The sequence below is a fragment of the Elaeis guineensis genome, chromosome 15 (genome assembly GCF_000442705.2).
Source record: "Elaeis guineensis isolate ETL-2024a chromosome 15, EG11, whole genome shotgun sequence".
In the NCBI taxonomy this organism is placed as follows: Eukaryota; Viridiplantae; Streptophyta; class Magnoliopsida; order Arecales; family Arecaceae; genus Elaeis; species Elaeis guineensis.
In genome coordinates, this window is record NC_026007.2 from 42,230,605 (window position 1) to 42,250,637 (window position 20,033).

General features: G+C 36.6%; 1 protein-coding gene across 1 annotated transcript; it reads left to right on the forward strand.

Annotated features, from left to right (window-relative positions):
* The first annotated feature begins 3,868 nt into the window (after window positions 1-3,868).
* LOC105061488 (uncharacterized) lies at window positions 3,869-4,578 on the forward strand. The gene has a single exon (XM_010945550.4). The coding sequence runs from the start codon at window positions 3,994-3,996 to the stop codon at window positions 4,363-4,365; it is 372 nt and encodes a 123-aa protein (XP_010943852.1). The 5' UTR covers window positions 3,869-3,993; the 3' UTR covers window positions 4,366-4,578.
* The last annotated feature ends 15,455 nt before the right edge of the window (window positions 4,579-20,033 follow it).

Consider the following 20,033-nt stretch of genomic DNA (forward strand, 5'->3'; position numbering starts at 1 on the left):
TCAAATATTCTAAAGCCTTTAGCGAACTTAGTAGAACTTGCAGATCAGCCCTCTCTTGGTTTTGTAGCCATAGACCCTTCAGCTAATCTTATCATTGCCTTCAACATTTGGTGGCTTGATTCTAAGACATGGATGTGTTTTGATCTCCCTTGGTTCACTATATTTCAAGAATCTAGTGGAGAACGCGCAACCCTTGTTAATGACTTCTTGGTGCAAGTACTTGGGATGGGTCAATCAACTTAAAAGATAACTTAACATATGATCCAATCTTTCATAATACGCTGTACATGTCTAGCATTCGAAGAAATTTACATCCAAAAAACCATTTGCATATTTAACATCAAGAATGATTGAGAAATCATGGCTATCGATTAATACAGTCATATATAACATAGAGCATGCATCAAATATCAGCCATAGAGCTAGAAAAGAGACAACGTGTACTATGGATGTTTATCCAAGTGGATGAGTTTTTTTTTTTTTTTGGTGAAGAGGAATGGATATACTTGCCATGGAAACTTGTTCACAACAATATGTGGGATTGGACATTGCACCTACAAAGTTACCTAGGTATATAGCAATGGTGTAGAGTTCCTCTATCGAGCTCAAACCTTGTATTGACACTTGGATGCACAAGCGATAGGACATAGTTAGGAAAAAGTACTCAAGGATGCATCTTATAAAGCATTTAGGGATAAAGGTATGAATTAGGTACACAATCTTGCAAGTGCTCCCTTAAATTAAAAGACATGATACCTTGCTTTGTCTAACGATCAATTTACAGCCAAACTTGTGTTGATGATGACACACTAGATTTTATCCTTGATAAAAAGCATAATGGTTAACCAGATTCAAATAAGAGTGAGGATCAAGCTATCCAATATAAAAAGCATCATAGTGGCATAATGTCAATATTAGAATAAAGAGATGGTTGGACATATCAAAAAGTAACTTAAAAGATTTTAAAAATAATTATTTTACAAAATTATTATAGTTAATAATTAATTATTTTCAAAAAGAGTTTACGTGAATAATTTTCATTAAAGGATGTCTGACATGTTTAAGATTTTGATAGTTCATGATCGATATAGCTAAAGGTTTGATAATATTGTATTGCATGGTCATATGAGGATATCAGAATCATAGAGGACTGAATTAGAGGATGTAACTTGTGTAATAACAATAAAAATAACTGGTTTCATTCTTACCAAAAGATTCAGTAATGTAAAATGAGCTGCATATTCTTGTACTGGATCATATAGTTGATGCGTGATTGAGAGGACCTAAAGGTGCATGTCTTTAGTGACCTATGACCTAAGTTAAACTATTTCAATAATACATCTAGAATGTGTCCCTTGTCTCGAGGTTGATTGGAATGGCATTTCAATTGATTGTCCTCTCATAATTTGGATCGAGTAAGGTTCAGATTTAATTGGAGAAGATATTGAACAAAAAAAAATCATTTAGATATAAGGATCGAGATAAGTCAGGTCAAGTAAGAATCTGGGGTAACCATAGGCCACTTGGATTGAATCCAAGTGAGGGCAGTTTATTTTGATAGGTGGCTACTAACCTTGCCAAATTGTGGTGCCCTAAGAGTGGCGCATGTAAAAGATGAAGGGCCTGCTCTAAGGCTAGCACCCCCTACCTTCTAGGGCATCCCTAAAGGGCGTATAGGAACAAATTAATTGACTACAATTGGTATATACACACAAAAAACACACACACACACACACAAAAAAAAAAAAAAAAAAAAAAGAGAAAGAAAAACTTAATTTTGGGTTTCCATTTATCCAGAGTAGTTAGTCCAGGATCGGTAATATGATGGTAAGGAAACAAAAAAAAGAAATATTTTGGTATGATTAACAAAATGAACAAAAATGCAAATCACTACTCAGCTTCAAGAAATGACTAATTGACTATGCTTTTCAACTTAAACAAATTAATATCATGACAGTTTATGAGAGGCAAATTTGATTTGTGAGTTGCTTGATTGAAATCAAATATTACGAATTCATTCACCTGCGCTTCCGTAGTCATCTTAAGGATGTGCCCTGTTTCCTTAGCCTAAACATAGGTGACATATTTCCAGGTCAAAGAGGGCAAGGAATACAGGTAGCGTAGGGGGGCAACCTAGAAAATAAAAGCATAACAAAAGAACTAGGAAGTATCATTTGCTCCTGGACCACATGCCATTCCCATCCAAATAACTCCAGGACAAAAGAGAAAGTGACATGAAAGGGATTTCATCAAACCCCAAAATTATTCCCTCTCAAACCCTTAAACTTCCTTCCACCCATAACAGCACCAACTCACAAAGGATTGGAAATCATTAACCATATAATATAGCCCAGGTAGATGAGGTGCACCTTTTGTCCAAAACCATACTGGCCTCTGTGTCTGTGTCTGTGTGCGTGTCTTATGTTTTGGTAAATGAATCCAATCAAGCTGTTACAAAAGCAAAACCTCACTCGACCTTAGGCCTTCTGAAAAACAACTACTACTACTTTGGATACAGGTTTTGATTACGGTATGGTTCCATCATAAGGGACCCTCAGTGAAACTGCTAAATATTATTGCTTTTAGGTCTGGGAGGGCTACTCTCCACCCTCTATATCATATACCCACCCAACCTCCACCTAGATCAAATGCCCTAGTCCTGGGTAAACCGATCCATAACTCCAGCACCTTTTCTTACCCCACCTTAGATGACTTCACATTGTTTAATGTTAAAACAATAACTATAATAACAACTGTTATGATAGTACTGCAACATGAAAATAACAGCCTTATTATCTAAATCACTATTCACCTAATAAAGACCTATTTGTTTCATCTGGGACAATTTATTTTAGAAAATTTCAAGAAAAATGAATTTCAAAACATATATTTTTATTAAGAAAATGACATAAATAAAAATATTGATCATTACACATCTTATAACATACCACTAAATACGATCTCATCAGTTTCCTGTTGATATATTTAATATAACAAAAAAAATATATATATATATATATTAGATGGACCAAATCTATCATGGACTTGGGATGAAATGAACCAACATAATAATTGTACCTAGGGTCAGATGAATTCATCTAGGATGATTTCACCATAGGTCCATACTGGACCTAGTCCACCTAATAATGTCTTCTCGAAAGGTGCCACCCACACTGTGTTTGTAACTAACCACATCTTAGCACCGGTTGCACCTTGGATACATTCAGCCTTATAGGTGCCTTTCTAAATATTTGGACCTAAATATTATACTCAGATGGTTCCACCGCCTCTCTCTAAGAAAACAGAAGAGTGAAACATTGCAAAGTACTTTAGCAACATAGCTTTTAGATTTCACTTTTAGATCTTCTCCAGCATACTTGGTCCCAAGATGCAGTAAGGTGACACAAAAATACTATTAGAATAGTAGATTACGAACCACCGATCCAAGTTCCACTCGGGACTTTGGTTTATTTTAGTCATTCACTCAATCCAGGCCATTTTACTCCATTAACCAAGGACCAAAAGCAGGAGAAATTATATCATCCAAAGCCCACCAAACGTAAATGTCTTTGAAGGCAAGGAGAAGACGACAAACCAATCACACAACAACATATTCTCCTCCAAACTCCCCTCCAAATGCTAACCTCCAGCCTCCCTTGGACCATCCTCCCACCCCTATCCCCCTTTCAAAAGTTGCTTTACTCCTGCTCCCATCCACCAACCCAACTCCTTAGATAGTCCCCAAAGCCTTTCCCTCTTGGCCTTTGCAGCCCCTGGCTTGATTCTCCTCTCTCCTTGACATCATCCAGGATCAATCAAAGGGCACAGAATCATATAATATGAATGCAACAGGACCCATCCATTCCCTATAAATAATAAGCACAGCCACCCCTCAGATTGGCCCTTAAAAACAAACATACACTCCCATCAATCTCAACATCTCTCAACCACCACACTACTGTGCATCTGGAAGTCTCAGTTCCCACTGGTCTCATGGGGAAGCAAAACAATGACCCTCTTGTCCACTCCTCCATTGCTCTCCTGCAGGAGAGATTCAGACAATTACAGAGAGTTAAAGAGCAAAGGGAAGAAAGAGAGCTCATGAGAGCTCCGGCAGCTCAGGGGGATCGCCTTACCTCCAGCGCTTTCTGCGAGCAACCCAACTTGTTCTTCCACCCGGATTTGGTTCGTCCTTCCAGGCCTCTCCATGCTACTCCATCCCAACAGCTCGATGTCCGAGGCAATCATCCTGAATTCGAGGTCCTGGAGACATCACTGTCCATGAGCCTCTGGCCCAATAAGCCCAGAGCTAATGGCTCAGCTCACCGCAATGAGACGGATGTTGATACTTCCCTTCACCTGTGACCATCTCAAATGCCCTTTCAATTTTTCATCCTTCGTTTTTGCTACTTTCCGGGGTGTTCTTATTTTCCTTTTCCCATCCATGTTTCAGTGATGCAAGGAGAATGAAAAGAGAGATCTGGAGTGCAATGTAATTACTAGTCATCTTTACTATCATCATCATCTGCTGTATTGTAACTGATCATATAGCAGTTAGAGCCCTTCTTCCACTGTGTCCTGGAATTTGACTTGACAGGGTTGGCCTTCTTCCAGCTTCTCTGGGGAATCAGATGGATTCTTCCTTTGGATGACTTTGGTGCAAACCAGGCACTTTAAACCTTTGCTTCCAGGTCTGCAACTTCATTACCACAAATTGGTTTAAAACGGACTTTGCTGATTTTTCTTGCATTAGCTTCCAGTATCTTCATATTTTAGCAACCACAGCCACATGAGATGAAATGAAAATGAATGGAAGCTCCACTATATCAAACAATAGATGCAATTGATGTGCTGCTACCTTACTGCTAATAAATCTCAGACTTCATCAACTTTTTTTTTTAATCTTTCTTGAATAAATCGACTTCAGTAACTATGATTGAACCAAGAAAATCAGCATAGGAAGCGAAGAATGACTAAGACTACATGAAGATAAACCAGCAAAAGTGGTTATCTTTGCAAAGAATTGTCTTCAGAGCAGTCTGATGCATAGCTACTCAATTCACTGAACATAAGCTGTGAATTGGTAGGATGCAACCTCATTCAAAATACAATTAGGTTCAATATGAACACAGGAATTCCAATTAAATCTTTATCCAGTTAAGTCTTATATGCAGTAAATATTATTGTCTTACTTTATCCAAAATACTTTTATGGAAAATAACTCATTTTTTCAGTAAGAGGAATGTATCTCATTTATTTTCATTTTTACAACTTATTTCATCTGCATATATTCTATAGTTCAAATCCAAATTTGAATTTTAACTGTACAAATTATTTAAAAAAGAAAAAAAATCAGATACTCCCCCAAGTGGCTACAATTTGTTAGGAGAACAAATTATGAAACGGCAGCCAGAATCCTCACCACAAGAACCAACAAATAACGTGAACTAGGTTCTGATGGAATTATTAAAACTGTTCAAATCAAACAAGGTGTATCTCAAAACATTACATGTGACAGGAGTTAAGATCTTTCTTAAACAAATACTTGTCAATATATTTAGTAAGTCGTCAAACTATTTGAACTGCAAGAGTACTCATTGTCCCAAGAAGAAAAGCAAATCTGAAGGTCCAGACCTCCTTTCATGGAGATGGAAAAAAACAAATGGAAGACATGCATCAAGTGCAAGCAGCCAGAAGCTAAATACAAGAAAAGTTACTTGCTGGATTACGATTGCAGGTATTGTGTCAGAAATTTGGAGATGTAAATGGATGGAAAGAGGTAAGAAGCAACTCCAATCAGCACATTGACAAGGTAACTGGTAGAATTTCTGTCAGTTAAAGGAACACACAAGCCTCCAGAAGTCTTGTCAGATTCAATTACAGAAAATTTTTCCAGTCATTTCTGGTCCTGTGCATAAATAATAGACTGGTGGTACAAACAACTTGTTTTATCACAGCCCACTGACAGGTTCCACATGGAGCTATGTAGAAAGGGGGATTCCAAAAATTATGGCAACATAAAAATGAAGAGCAGGTTCGGATGGAAAGATAACAAAGATTCCAATTAAAATGGATGGAGTGGGAGCAAGAAGCATCCTTCTGCAGTTGCTCCACAAAGAAAATCATATACAGAAAGGGATTGAATATTAAAGATGCAACCATGCTTGGATATGCATGTCCACAAACAGGCATAACATTGATGGCAATTAATTCATAACATAAATTAACCATGTAAATTCTGGGTTTTCACTAAATATTATGATAAATCTTAAAGCATGGTCCAAATATATAAAGCACATATAATTATGCATATAAAGCACATATAATCATGCCATACTTCAAGCCAAGAATCAGCTTTACAACAAGAGATTCGTAGATAGTTGTAACATATCTTGATCGTTGTATCCATTCTTCATATATTTCCAATAGGAATATATTGACGAGCACTTTCCAGAACCTTCTATTTTAATACCCTTTTTCACCATATGGATGCTCAAGCAAATGTCGCACAATTATGTACTTCATAATGAAGGGTTCAAGTGCCCCTGGAGCAGCCGGTACAAGCCTTGCCACATCAAAACATGTGCCATGCAATGCTGAAATAGAAAAAACTTAAAAGCCCTTTTATTTTTTAAAAAGAAAATATTAAAAGGACCTAGTCGCTGTTCTCAGGATCTTACAAACCACCATCTGGCCTTTAGGATCTGGATTAGAATAAACTCCAGTTATCCATATCAGATTTGTGGAAGCATTGATTTAGATCATAATATCCAGTATCAGATTGTAAGGCTTGGACTATAGTACTATGATCCTTTGAACCAAAAGACCTAGATCTTGATCATGTTATTACTTATAAACGTAATTAGAACAACCATCTTCAAAGATTTGTTTATCTCTTTAGTGATGCAGTGCATCAAGCCATAATTTTATCTTATTTGTCAAGTTATTTTTCTTTATGATATTTGATTCAATTCAGCTTAATTATTTTAAGAAAAATTGGATAGGTTGACCTAAATCTGAACTAAATCTTTTTTGTTTATTTTTTTCCCAAATCGAGAAGCCAATCTAGATTTATGGGGACCATATGATTCTCCACAGATTTATCTCTTACTAGAGAAGAGGGAAAGAAAAGAAAAAAAAGGGGAAAGAGAGAAACAAGAGAGGAAAAGAAAAAGAGGAAAGAGAAAAAGGGGAAAGAGAAAAAGAGAGAAAAAAAAAGAGAGGAAAGAGAGAAAATGGTATTTTTGAACAATAAAAAAAAAGAAGAATAAAAAAAGGAAGAAAGAAGAAAAGGGATATAAATATGGGTTCTTGAAGCTTGAGAAGGAGAGCACAAAAAAGCAAAGACTTCATAGAAATCCTAAATTCTCCTCTCTCTCTCTACATATAGTTTCCCTCTATCTTTTGATCCATAGTCGCTTCTTCCTCATGCCTGGATCGATCTCTCCTTCCTCTCCATTTTTTCTACATTCTCGTTTTTCATCCTTCCCATACTAAAGTTGTTCATCACAGTGCTGTAAGCCTTGGTGGTCATGGACAACCTGCAGCTAGTGAACCTATTGCAATCTTTAATCTCATTGACCTTCACCTTCTCATCTAAGGTAATTGCCATTATCTCATTACCATCACAATATTTTACCCCACCTTTTACCCTCCTCACCTTTTTTCAAAACCTATCCATTATCTTTATAAATAATTAAGCTTAGAAAGATTCATTTCTTGGAGTTTTTTTGGAGACTTTTATATGCACTTGGCATTGATGTATTGATCTCAGTTGTTGGTCTGTCATCTTTAGTTCTTATAAATGCTGTTAATCTGTTTCTGCATTAAATTATTGTTGAAATTTTCTTTACTTCCTGTGCTGGACTTTTCTTAAATTATTGCAGCTACATCAAGTGGTATCAAAGTAAGTTCTGATCCAAAGACTTTTATTCACATGCATTATTAGAATCATACATCATTGCATGCATATTGCATGATCTTGTCCCATCTGCACTTCATTGTTGTCTAGGAAGATTTTAAAAAAAAGTGTTGAAAGTCCATTTCTTGCATCTTATTAGCTGTCCACAACTTTCTCCAATCCTTAATATATCCTTGTTGGGCCATTAGCATCTCAAAATGGTGAGCAATCACTTAAAAATCCTACAGATTAGAGAGAGGCATATAAAAGACAACAAGAGGCTACGAGAAATATGCAAAATCAACTAAATCAAATACAACAAATGTTAGAAACCATGACCATAACTCATCAACACAGAGGGGATGGAGCCACCAATTTTGAGAGCGACCCTAATATAGAAGACATACCTCCCAGGAGAAACTGACCAAACCAACATCAAACAAACACCACACATTAGGATCAGGATATTAAGATAGATGTCGGTGAGTTCAAGGGTAGGTTAGAACCTGAAGAGTTCCTAAATTAGATCTAAGATCCGCTATACCGATACCGGACCCCGTACTGATGGCAGACTAGTATGGTACGATATCGGTACCATACCGTACCGACACACGATACGCTTCGGCGTACCGATTCGGTATCAACATAATTTTTTTTGGGTGTTCAAGTTATTAATTCATAAATACAATCCAAAATTACATTATATTGCATATTATTGACAAATTTGGGTTCAATTTTTGAGTTCGGTAGCGGTACAAGGACTTTTGATCCAAAATTTTAAATATATATTTATTTACATTATATTATAACTATATCATCCTAAAATTAAAAATATATATATAAATATACATTAAAATATATCTAAATTTTTAAAGTACAAAGCACAAAGAATAATATACTAACCTCAAGATCTGCTCTACATCTAATTTCTCGTCGAGTGTCTGTGACGCTCGTAGATATTTAGATCATTAGCATAATCTGAAGGAATATCAGTCCAACCCTCTAACTAAGATGTACTGTACTCTTGAATATTCATCCCATAAGGCATTCTCTCTAGATTGTAAGACATCTCAGATCTCTCACTCAAATTCTGACTCCGAAAAGTATTCTCAGGATGATGGTATGGCTGTGGAGAAGCCCATCCAAATATACCGGTAGTAAAATCTAATCCGTAAGATACTCCAGACTGCATAGGGTACTAACCACTAGAAGATGATACCTCGGATCTACCATATCCATATGGATCATAAGGTGGCATCGGATAATAGGATCCATAATGCGAGGATGATCCAGATACATCCATGGACCCTACTCCACATGCAAGATCGTCTGTAGCTGCATCATGTGCTAGACGACCTCTAGGAGCCCGTCGTTTATATGAAATCGGTTCTCCATGGTCTCTACCGACTTGTCCACCATGGTCCCTATCTTGTGTGGTATGTGTAAACTGAGACTCACTGGTGAATCGAATATCACCGACGGCTATATCTCATAAACAGTGATCTCCTATCCTCCAGTTCCTCCCTGATCATCAGATCCATGACTACTACTACCAGTATCATTATCACTCTCCCTGATCTCCGAATATGAGTCAGATAGCTCCTGTACTCTCAAGAGTGGTGCATGTGTAACTGTCTTTTCTTTCTCCCCTTGTGCCTCTCTGTGACTGAGTATCCTGTGATTGAGAGGATAAATATTTTCTTGCGACTGCCGATCTCGTTTATACATCTGTCGCTTGAACTTCTGCGAAGATATTTCGAACATCGAGTCATGTGATAAATGAGTCCCCTGTATCCCCTCAGGCTATGGCTGATCAGCTGAAACTTTACATGGAATATTTTTTTTTTTGCCTATTGCCCTGAATCCATCCTGATCTCCTTAGTTACCACACTGGCTGATTGTGGAGGGGACCCTGGCTCATCAAGCTCTGGCTCTTGTTGCTGACCTGCAAGCCATCCGATGATCGGATCGTCATCCTCGTCAGCATAATCATCTAGTATCGGATTAGTGTACTTCAGTTGTACTTCCTCTTGAATGTATTTTAGCCTCAACCTCAGATTGTAATGAACATATACAAGATCATTGAGGTATTTTTGTGTCAGACGATTTCTCTGTTTGCTATGGATAAGAGCGAAAGTCAACCAATTGCGCTCACAGCCACTAGCAGAGACCGTCTAAGAAAGAATACGGACAGCCATACCTCTCAAATTTTCTGCGGACATTCCAAAATGAATCTACCATTCAACTGCAAAAATAAAATTACATATCAAATTTTATGATATTATTAAGCAAAATTACATATCTATGCTGCTCATTATTGATATATAATTTACCTGGATTCATCTGCTTTTTGCTTACGATAGCTGATGAGACTTCAAAGCTGTCTGATCCCTCTCTAAACTATTTCGTCTATAAAAAAAATATATTTATTAAATTTATAAATATCATTAAGTATAGATCAAATTTAGTTGAATAATCACATCTGTTTTAAACTAGTATACCTTTTGCAGACACAACGATGTGATTTTTGGATCGAGCACCATCTTATATATCACATTACGAAGAGTAGCAAGAAGCACGTTATCCATATCTATCCCAAGAATGGTATATTGGAATCTCAGATTCAAATAATAAGCTGCAGATAAAAATCATAACTGATTAAGTACACTTTTACAAGCATAAAAAAAAATATTTTAAAATATTCTTGAATCTGTGCTTACCGGTTAGATGCAAATCTCTATCCATCAGATAGTTCCAATGGTGCTCAATGATGTTAATAAATTTTTGAGCATGCTTTGGATCAGTCTCACTGATCTATTTCTTTGCCCTCTCCATAATGTAATATAAGAAGTCCATCTGGGAATATCTTTTACTGTCCACGGTGTGAAGCACCTCATATAATGGCTTAATAGGCTTCACTACCTTCTCAGCCTGCTGTCAGAATGACTGACTTATCATTAAGTTCTCTACATGACTTCCATCAGTGCCAGCCCTCGCATATCTGCTCTCCTACCACTTGGTACTGACAAACATCTAACGTAAGGCTGCTTTCTTTTAAAAAAGACTATCAAGTGCTATATAGTTGGTAGCAAATCATGTGATACCGGGTCTTAAGATCTCTCCCCCAGTATATATCCATATCAATGAAAGAATCCATGTGTGATTGTAAATGAATCTAGTAAAAGTTTGGGCAATCTCCACCACCTACTGCACCTTACGAATCTTCTTAATATCCATCAATATAAGATCAATGCAATGTACAGCACATGGGATCCAATATATCTGCGGTTGCTGTCGTTGGATTTTGATCATGCAGTGAAAAGTATTTTTCAAAAATTTTAAAACAAACAAATCAATAGCCTTATCAAATAAAACTATCGAGCCAAATTCAAAATCCTAGAATCACTTTGCCGATCACGATCAAAGCAAATTCAAGCATACAAAGAGATAGAAAATTATACTTTAACCGATATAAAAAAGTGGTATGTTGGTGTTCTCCATAAGACCCCAAGGTAGAAGTCCTCCAACAGTGATCCACATGAAAGTTGGCCAAAGTCCTTCCCAACCGGTGCGCTGCTGCAACCTTATCTTCTCAAGAACACTACCGGCTTCGAACTTGTATCACGATCGCACCAAAGTTTAGTTACTTTCAATCTCACCACTAGAACGAGATCAAGAAGACACTCTTCAGATGTCACACAATCTAAGATTTGATTTTTAGCTCTAACACATGGAAAAATCAAATCCTAGGGTACTCAAGCAACACTTACTGAAAATCTCACCACCCTAGTAGCAACATTTGCCACTCAAAATTTTTTCTTTTTCTTCTCAAAATTTTTTTAATTTTTTTTTTATATTTACCATGTCTCTCCTCTTAATCTCAGCTAAAAATCACCATAAGAAACCATCTAGGGCATCCTCTATAAATAGGGGACCAAGGGATGTCACATGAGACCATGGAGCGCCAACCTTTGGCACTCCAACTTCCTACGAACTAAATAAATTCATCGAGTAAATTTTTGGTGATTTAGATACATAGAGCAGAAGGACTCTTAGTCTTCTATGTGTCATAAAAATTTGAATTAAATTTGGCATCAAATCATAGGAGAACTGATCGGGAATTTAAGATAATGAGTAATAGTTAAGAGTCTTCATTAAGAAGGACTCTCCACTTCTCACGCCAATTTAGGTGGACGGCATTTATTTTTTGTTGTGACTTCTGATGGATGTGGAGGACTCCTTCTCTACTTGAAACTCTTTCAAGTTAGATAAGGATCTAATCCAAATTGACCCAATCCCATTAGGTCAAAGCCAACTGGTCTAGGTTAGCTCAAACAATTTGATCTAAACCAATTTGGAAACTTGGGTTAATACAATGTGCTAGCATATCAAATTAACCCATAAAATTTATATTAAACTCTAATTAGATCAGACCAAGATCAAATTCTAAAGTGTGTGACCCATTGAATTCCAAATCTAGTCAGTAGTGGATCAAGACTTTCGACGTAACCCTAATCCGATAAGATTAGGTCACCCGAAGAGTCCCAATCAACTTGGACTCTTCCAAATTGACTCCAGAATTAAACTCTTTTAATTTTGATGAATTTACAAGTCAAGATTGATGTCTAGCAATGTATCATGACTACTCGAAAGATTTAAAATTTTGATAAAAAATTATCAAAATACCCTTCAGTGGCAAGTTCTCGTATAATTCAATCTTTTAGTCAAACAACATCCCAGATGAGCTGTGGGCATGAAAATATGTCAAACCCAATTACTTATCATTATGTATCTTGATTACAAGATGATGATTTAGTTGATGATACATTAGAAATTTTTTTCTAATTATTATCCTGCTTTGACCAAAGACTTCCAGAATCATTATCCTATGAGATCACATAGGATGTTTGCTCCCCTTATTAGGAGTGACTGATCCCTTATTGATCACACACAACCTCCATGCATACTTCACCATATCCAGAACACCCCACACAAAGATCAAAAAAAAAAGCTAGGTAGTGAATCAAAACATGGATCTATATACACAAGGTACCATGATGACCTCAGGTCTAAGGATCACTTACACAACTTCTATTAGAGAATCATCAATTGACATGTAAGTAAGACTCCATCTGATATTCTCTTATAGGTCAATTCAGTGAACTCATTCTCTAATGAGCATCTATATCTTTGTATTATTGTCACCACACAAGTGGTTGTGAAATCAACCACCCTCATTTTTGAGCATACATAGGACATGCCAGTCTTATCGGTATCATTAATCTCCGACTTAATGTATCAATGACTAAAAATATTTTAGATCAGGAGTATCGAGGAATTAGATTTCACTGGCATGATCTCATCATGACCCTAAAACTATTGTCCAGACCTATGGGGTTTATTATAATCTTAAAATTAATAAGATGCAGCATATAATGAATCAAAAATATCTATTTTATTAATAATATAAATATCAATTAATATAAGTTTGAAAGATAAATTATAATAAATATTTTATCATATCTCATATGTGATTGGCTTGTAGGACATTATTCTTTCAATCTCCTACTTGACTTAAAGCCAATCGCCCCTATACTTGATACCCATGCTATCAAGATGGCGGTCAAACTGCTGTATTGACAAGACTTTAATAAATGGATCTGCTATATTATTTTTGGTGTCAACTCGCTCCACGATCATATTGCATCTTTCAACTATTTCTCGAACAAGGTGGAACCGTCTTAGGATATGCTTGAATTTATGGTGAGACCTTGATTCTTTGGCTTGAGCAATTGCCTCAGTATTATCACACTAAAGGGGCACTGATTATTCAATCTCCAGAACCACACCCAACTCAGTGATAAATTTTTTCATCCAGACAGCCTCCTTAGCAGCTTCACTTGCAGCAATATACTCAGCCTTAGTGATCGAGTCAGCAATCGTTTGCTGTTTGAAATTTTTTCAACTTACTGTACCATCATACAAGGTGAACACATATCCAGATATAGATTTGCTATCATCTGAATTAGATTGAAAACTAGAATCGGTATAACCTTTCAGTTTTAAATCAGATCCACCATATATCAGAAAAATATCTCTAGTCCTTCTCAAGTACTTGAGTATGTTTTTCACAGCTTTCCAATGATCCTCCCTGGGATCAGCCTGAAATTTGCTTACAATGCCTAAGGCATAAGCCACATCAGGCTTGGTACATAATATAGTATACATTATTGATCCTACAGCTGAAGCATAAGGAATAGAACTCATTCTATTTCTCTCTTCAGGTGTCTTAGGAGTCATCTTCTTAGAGAGTTGTATGCCATGACCTATGGGCAAGTAACCTCTTTTACTTTCCTCCATATCAAACCTCTTCAACACCAGGTCAATGTACCTAGACTGGGACAAGCTTAGCATCTTTTTCGATCTATCCCTATAGATCTTTATAGCAAGTATAAAGGATGCCTCACCCAAGTCTTTCATAACAAATTTTTGTGGTAGCCAAGTCTTGACTGATTGTAATATCGGGATATTATTCCCAATGAGCAATATGTCATCCACATACAAAATCAAGAAGACAATAGCACTCCCACTATTCTTCTTGTACACATAAGGTTCATCCATATTTTTGATGAAGCCAAACGATTTGACTGTCTCATCAAAACGGATGTTCCAGCTCCTCGATGCTTGTTTTAATCCATAAATGAATCTTTTGAGCTTGCATACCTGATTTGCTCTTTCACTTAAAACAAATCCATCTGGCTGAGTCATATAGACTTCTTCCTTAAGATTTTCATTGAGGAAGGCAGTCTTGACGTCCATCTATCAGATCTTATAGTCATGGTATGCTGCTATAGCAAGCATTATCCGAATAGACTTGAGCATGGCTATCGGCAAAAAAATTTCTTCATAATCAACACCTTATTTTTGTCTGAAACTTTTTGCCACCAGCCTGGCCTTATAGGTTTCTATCTGGCCATCTATTCCAATCTTTTTTTTGAAAATCTATTTGCAGCTTATTGGGGTCACAGCCTCAGGCACATCAACCAAAGTCTATACTTGGTTGACATACATAGAGTCTATTTCAAATTTCATGGTATTTAGCCACTTGTCAGAGTCACTACTCATGACAGCTTTCGAGTAGGTCGTAGGATCATCATTCTCAATGATGTGGGTTGTATTGTTATTTTCAATGATAAATTCATACTTGAGTGGTACACTACGTACTCTATTTGACCTTCGAAGAGGAGGTGTATGTAGTGGCTGTACCTTAACAATGGGCACAACTAGTTGAGAACTATTTAGTAAATCCTGGATGGATTGTAGGTTTTGAACTTCCTCAAGTTCAACAAACCTCCCACTGCCACTTTTTTGGATAAACTCTTTCTCCAGAAAAATGGTATGCCTACTAACAAACACCTTTTATTGAGTAGGGTTATAGAAGTAGTATCCTATACACTCCTTGGGATAACCTACTGTTAGATGTGTGCCCTAGATGCCAGATTGGCTGACACATTCCTGTACAAATCTAAGGATAAATTTATAATTTTGACTATAAATCAATAAATAGATTATTCTTTTATCACATTGTGTACATTGTGTCTGTGATACATCCTTTGAGTTAATAGAAATGTCAATTCATATTTTCAAAAGTTAAAAAATTAAGGCATGAATTCACATAACTAACTCATAAACAGCTCCAGACCATAGGATCATCATGAGGATGGTGATCGATCTGAAAGGTTGGTATACGATCGCTTCCTTAGGATAGATATGTCTTAAATCTATGGTGTGGAGACATCGAAGTGAGAGTATAGGTATTCGTTGAGAATGAGAGTACTGAGCGTGACCACCTCGAGCAGTCATAAGGAAGTCTACCTTCTCGTCGATGACTAGCTCGATGCTGCAGTTGTGTGTCTAGTTCTTTGACCTGAGATGCATCGACAGTTCACCTTGAGTGTGTTATAGTTTGACTACACCATAACTCGATCTCCTAGCCATTTGGAACCCTGAGGTGTATGTTGGCTGTAGCATATTCATTGTAGAAACTAGATCGCATCAAGATGGGATCTATCAATCTCGGTAGATGAGAGGAGTAGTCCTATGATGATCGAAAGATCGAGTCCTCAAGCCCATGGCCATGACAGAGTAAAATAATAAAAAAAAAATTTTCTATTAGGATTTCACATCAGACTCGGATCGATCGATTAATTCATATGACTGATATTAGATTTGATGAGTTCACCTTAACCCTAATTCAGTTGGGACTCATGATAGAGGAACTCAATCACACAGGTAGCTACACCGAGAGGTTCGTCTTTAGTTCTGATGGATTGCCACCATATACTGCTAGGTGTCATTGGTGAATTTTGAGAGCAATTAGAATGATCTTGATGATCGATCATTCTAATTATCTAAATCAGAAGAGTTCTGGTCCATCGAAAGGAGTTTCGATGATGTCGATGATGAGATCACGACATACTTCATTACTATACAGAATTGAACCTAATTGGGTCACACTAACAAGGGTTAGAATCTGGATATCATCAATTGGGCTAGCTCAATTGATTTGGATTAGATCCAATTAGGTTCAAGGAAATCGTGCTAGCACACGATTGAGCATAACTTTCTCCTCGTGTAATCTTTTTCATCTCGACTGAGCCAAATATAATTTGACTCACCCAGAGAACCTTGAGAAGGTTTCTCTCAGTCTAAATGAAGCTTGTCCAGTTCAAAAAAGGCTTGTCTTAATTCATGAGATAAATTTAAGACAAGCATCTGCTAATTTTTAGGACATCTGTCAAATGTTGATATATGGGTCTTAAACTGAAGGCCACTTGGCAAGAGCTCATTGGAGAATTTTTGTAGAGTGTCCACATACCAAATTCATATTAAATTGGGTTCCATAATTAGGTTATGGTGTGAGCCCAATTGGATTAAAGTGGGCGCCTTAAGTGGATAAGGATGGAGAGTCTTGATCAACATGGACTCTTCGGTGCCATCTCTCTTGTGCTTATCCAATGTTGGTGCCAACTCTAGGAGAGAGGGTGAGGTTTTTATTTGATGTGATCAGATGATATCACTCCACCAATCAAAATTTTTTTAAATTTAATAGAATTTTTTGATTGGTTGAATGATGTGGCACTCGCAGCGCAGCAGGGTCTATGTAAACCCTGTCTGCGCCTAGGGTTTTGGTAATTCTACTCCCTACCCAGCAAAAGCCAGCCACCCCTCCACTTCTCTATGTCCTCCGGGGTGCTCCCTCTCCCCTCTTCATGCCCAAAATGTTGGGCGTCCATCTGGTGAAGGATCAAGGCATGGTGACGCCCTGAACAAGAAGGTTGTAGGACTTCTTCGACAGGCTACTGCTCCAACTTCAGGAAGACTTTTGAAGATCTTCCTAATCAGATTTAATTTTAATTTTTAGAGAAAAGATTCATGAGGAGAAGATAATCCAAATCTTATCTAAGTGGATACTGGTAGAGGCTAGGCGACTGCATGGCTAAATCAGAACCTCAGGCTTGCTGCGATCATCTACAGGATAATCAGATTACCTTTGAGGTATTTCATATTTTCTCATGCTTTTAGATTTATTTTAGAATTAATATCAAATAATCAAATTAGATCTAAAGATTTAGATCTGAAATAAAAGTAGGATAATTTTTTTTTAAAATTATTTCGCCCTAGATTTGATGAAATCTAAAAGATCCTACAAAGAAAAAGGTGATTTTTCCCTTCAACCGGTATCAGAGCCATGTTTATGGCTCAGTTTCAGATCTAATTTAGATCTGATTTTAATTTTAATGTATCTGATATTAAAAAATTTTAGATATTATATCAGATGTGATAGGATCTAAAATCAAAATATTTAAAATTAAATCTGAGAAGATCTAACATGCATGAGATGCATGACTAGACTAGGAATAGTTTGATCTATTAATAGTCTTATAAGTTTATATTTTAATGTGATTAAAATATAAATTAGATCTAATTTATTATCTATTTTTTTGATATTATAAATATTATAATCAGATCAAAAAATAAAAAATAAAATTTTAATTATTACATAAGATTGATCTGTTGCATGCCTAGACTAGTTGTAGAATTATTCTAGTAACTGTCTAGAATAAATTTTATGTTGAATAATTCAATTTAAATTTTATTTTTTAGATATTACATGTGATGTATTAAATCTGAAAGCATGTTAATTAGATCAAATTTTGATACATGAGATGTATGCAAAGCATGTATTAGTTAGATCTTAAATTGTATATGTGATATGTAAATTTAGATCTAACTAATTTTGTAGTTAAATTCATATTTCTGATTAAGGTGTTCCTCATAGCCGTCCAGTCATAAGAACAAAGTAGGGTTTAAAGGTCCTCTCCTCCTATTCAATGGGGTGTTCTTATGACGTGTAGGGGTGCTGCGCATTCATCCTTAATCAGAAATCAAAATTTATTTTTTTGTAAAATCCTAGATCCTGAAATCCTAGGATTTATTTTACATATTTTATTTATGAACCCAAGACTTAATTAATGAATTAAGCTTATGAAATTAAATTAGGTCTAAAATTGAGAATTTCATATCTAAGTCATTTTCATAAAATTGGATTCGGACTTGGATAGCTCAATTAGGTCTAGCGGTTGATCAAATCGAATCAACAGTTGGTTAGGTGGGATCATGAAAGCTAATAATTGATCAGTCTAATAGAATTAAGTCTGGATCAAGGTCGAATCATATTTAGATGTGACTCGATCAAGTTAAGATCGAATTTGGCTCAGTGGTTAGAGCCTGGATTGTAGGCTAACCCAACTAGTTTTGGTTCGACAATTTAGTGTCTAAGGTAAGTTGGGTAGATGCAATCAACTAATTTTTAATTGGGAGCTACTTGACTCGAATGCGTTCTTGTCGAGTTAATGGCATATCCCTTCCACCGGTCTCACTTACCTGGCCATATGTGTCGACCCAGTTCTGATTAAGAGGTGGCTAACAATTCGAGCTAACCCATGCCACTAGATTAGTCATAATTGTTATGACTATGTCAAATCAAGTTTAAAGAGACCTAAATCAAATCTCTCTAAAAAAATATTAAGTCTAAGGTCTTCCACCATTGTGGATGTGCGGGCCCTTCCCGGGATTGATTATTCTCGACTGGTTACAGTGGCTGAGTTGCACCGAAAAGATGCAACCATGTCCATTAGGCATTGGATGCTATGAATTAGAGGATGGGTTGGGCTCAATATTTCAGATACGGTGAGGGACCCAATCAGAAATCTAGTTCGTGCAAATGGTGGGTTTGACTTAACTAAGGATTGGAGCAATATTTCGGGCATGGTGAGCTTCATGAATTAGAGACAAAGTTTTGGGTGCACCATGATTAGAGAATCATTGGACAAGAGTTGTCCACTCATCGATTGATCCATCACCAATAACTGTTAGGTGAGGTGATGAGCCAATCGGTGAGATCGCACCATCCACTAGAAATCACTAATCATGAAGATTTTCACATCTCTACAAGGGAGTGTAGGGATCTGAGAAAATAGTGGGAGCTTAATTTGTTTAAAAATAAAATCTCTAAACAAATTAGTTAAGTCTGATTACAAAATTTAACTAGAAACTTTTGACTCTCTACAAGAAACATGTCTGCCTCAAACCCCCAGACCAAAATACTAGACACCCACAGATTGATTGGACCCAATTTTAAAGACTGGTTAAGAAACTACAGAATTATTCTGGGTTCTAAAAAATTGACTCATATCTTGGATCAGGACCCACCTGCCATGCCAGTACGTCCGACTGCTGAACAGAGAGCATCTCTGAAAAAGTGGATGGATGATGATAACAAAGCAAGGTACTACATGTTGAGTGCAATATCTGATGACTTGCAGCACCAACATGAGAATATTTTGACTACCCGCTAAATGTTGGCTCACCTACAAGAGTTGTTTGGTGAACAAAGTCGCGCAGCTAAGTATCAAGTCTGTCAAAGACTTTTTAAGGCTAAAATGTGTGATGGGCAGTCAGTCCAAGATCATTGTTTGACAATGATCAAAGATCTTGAGGAGCTTGAGAAACTCAGTATCCTCTTAAATAAGGATTTTCAGATTGATGTGATCCTTCATTCTTTGTCTGA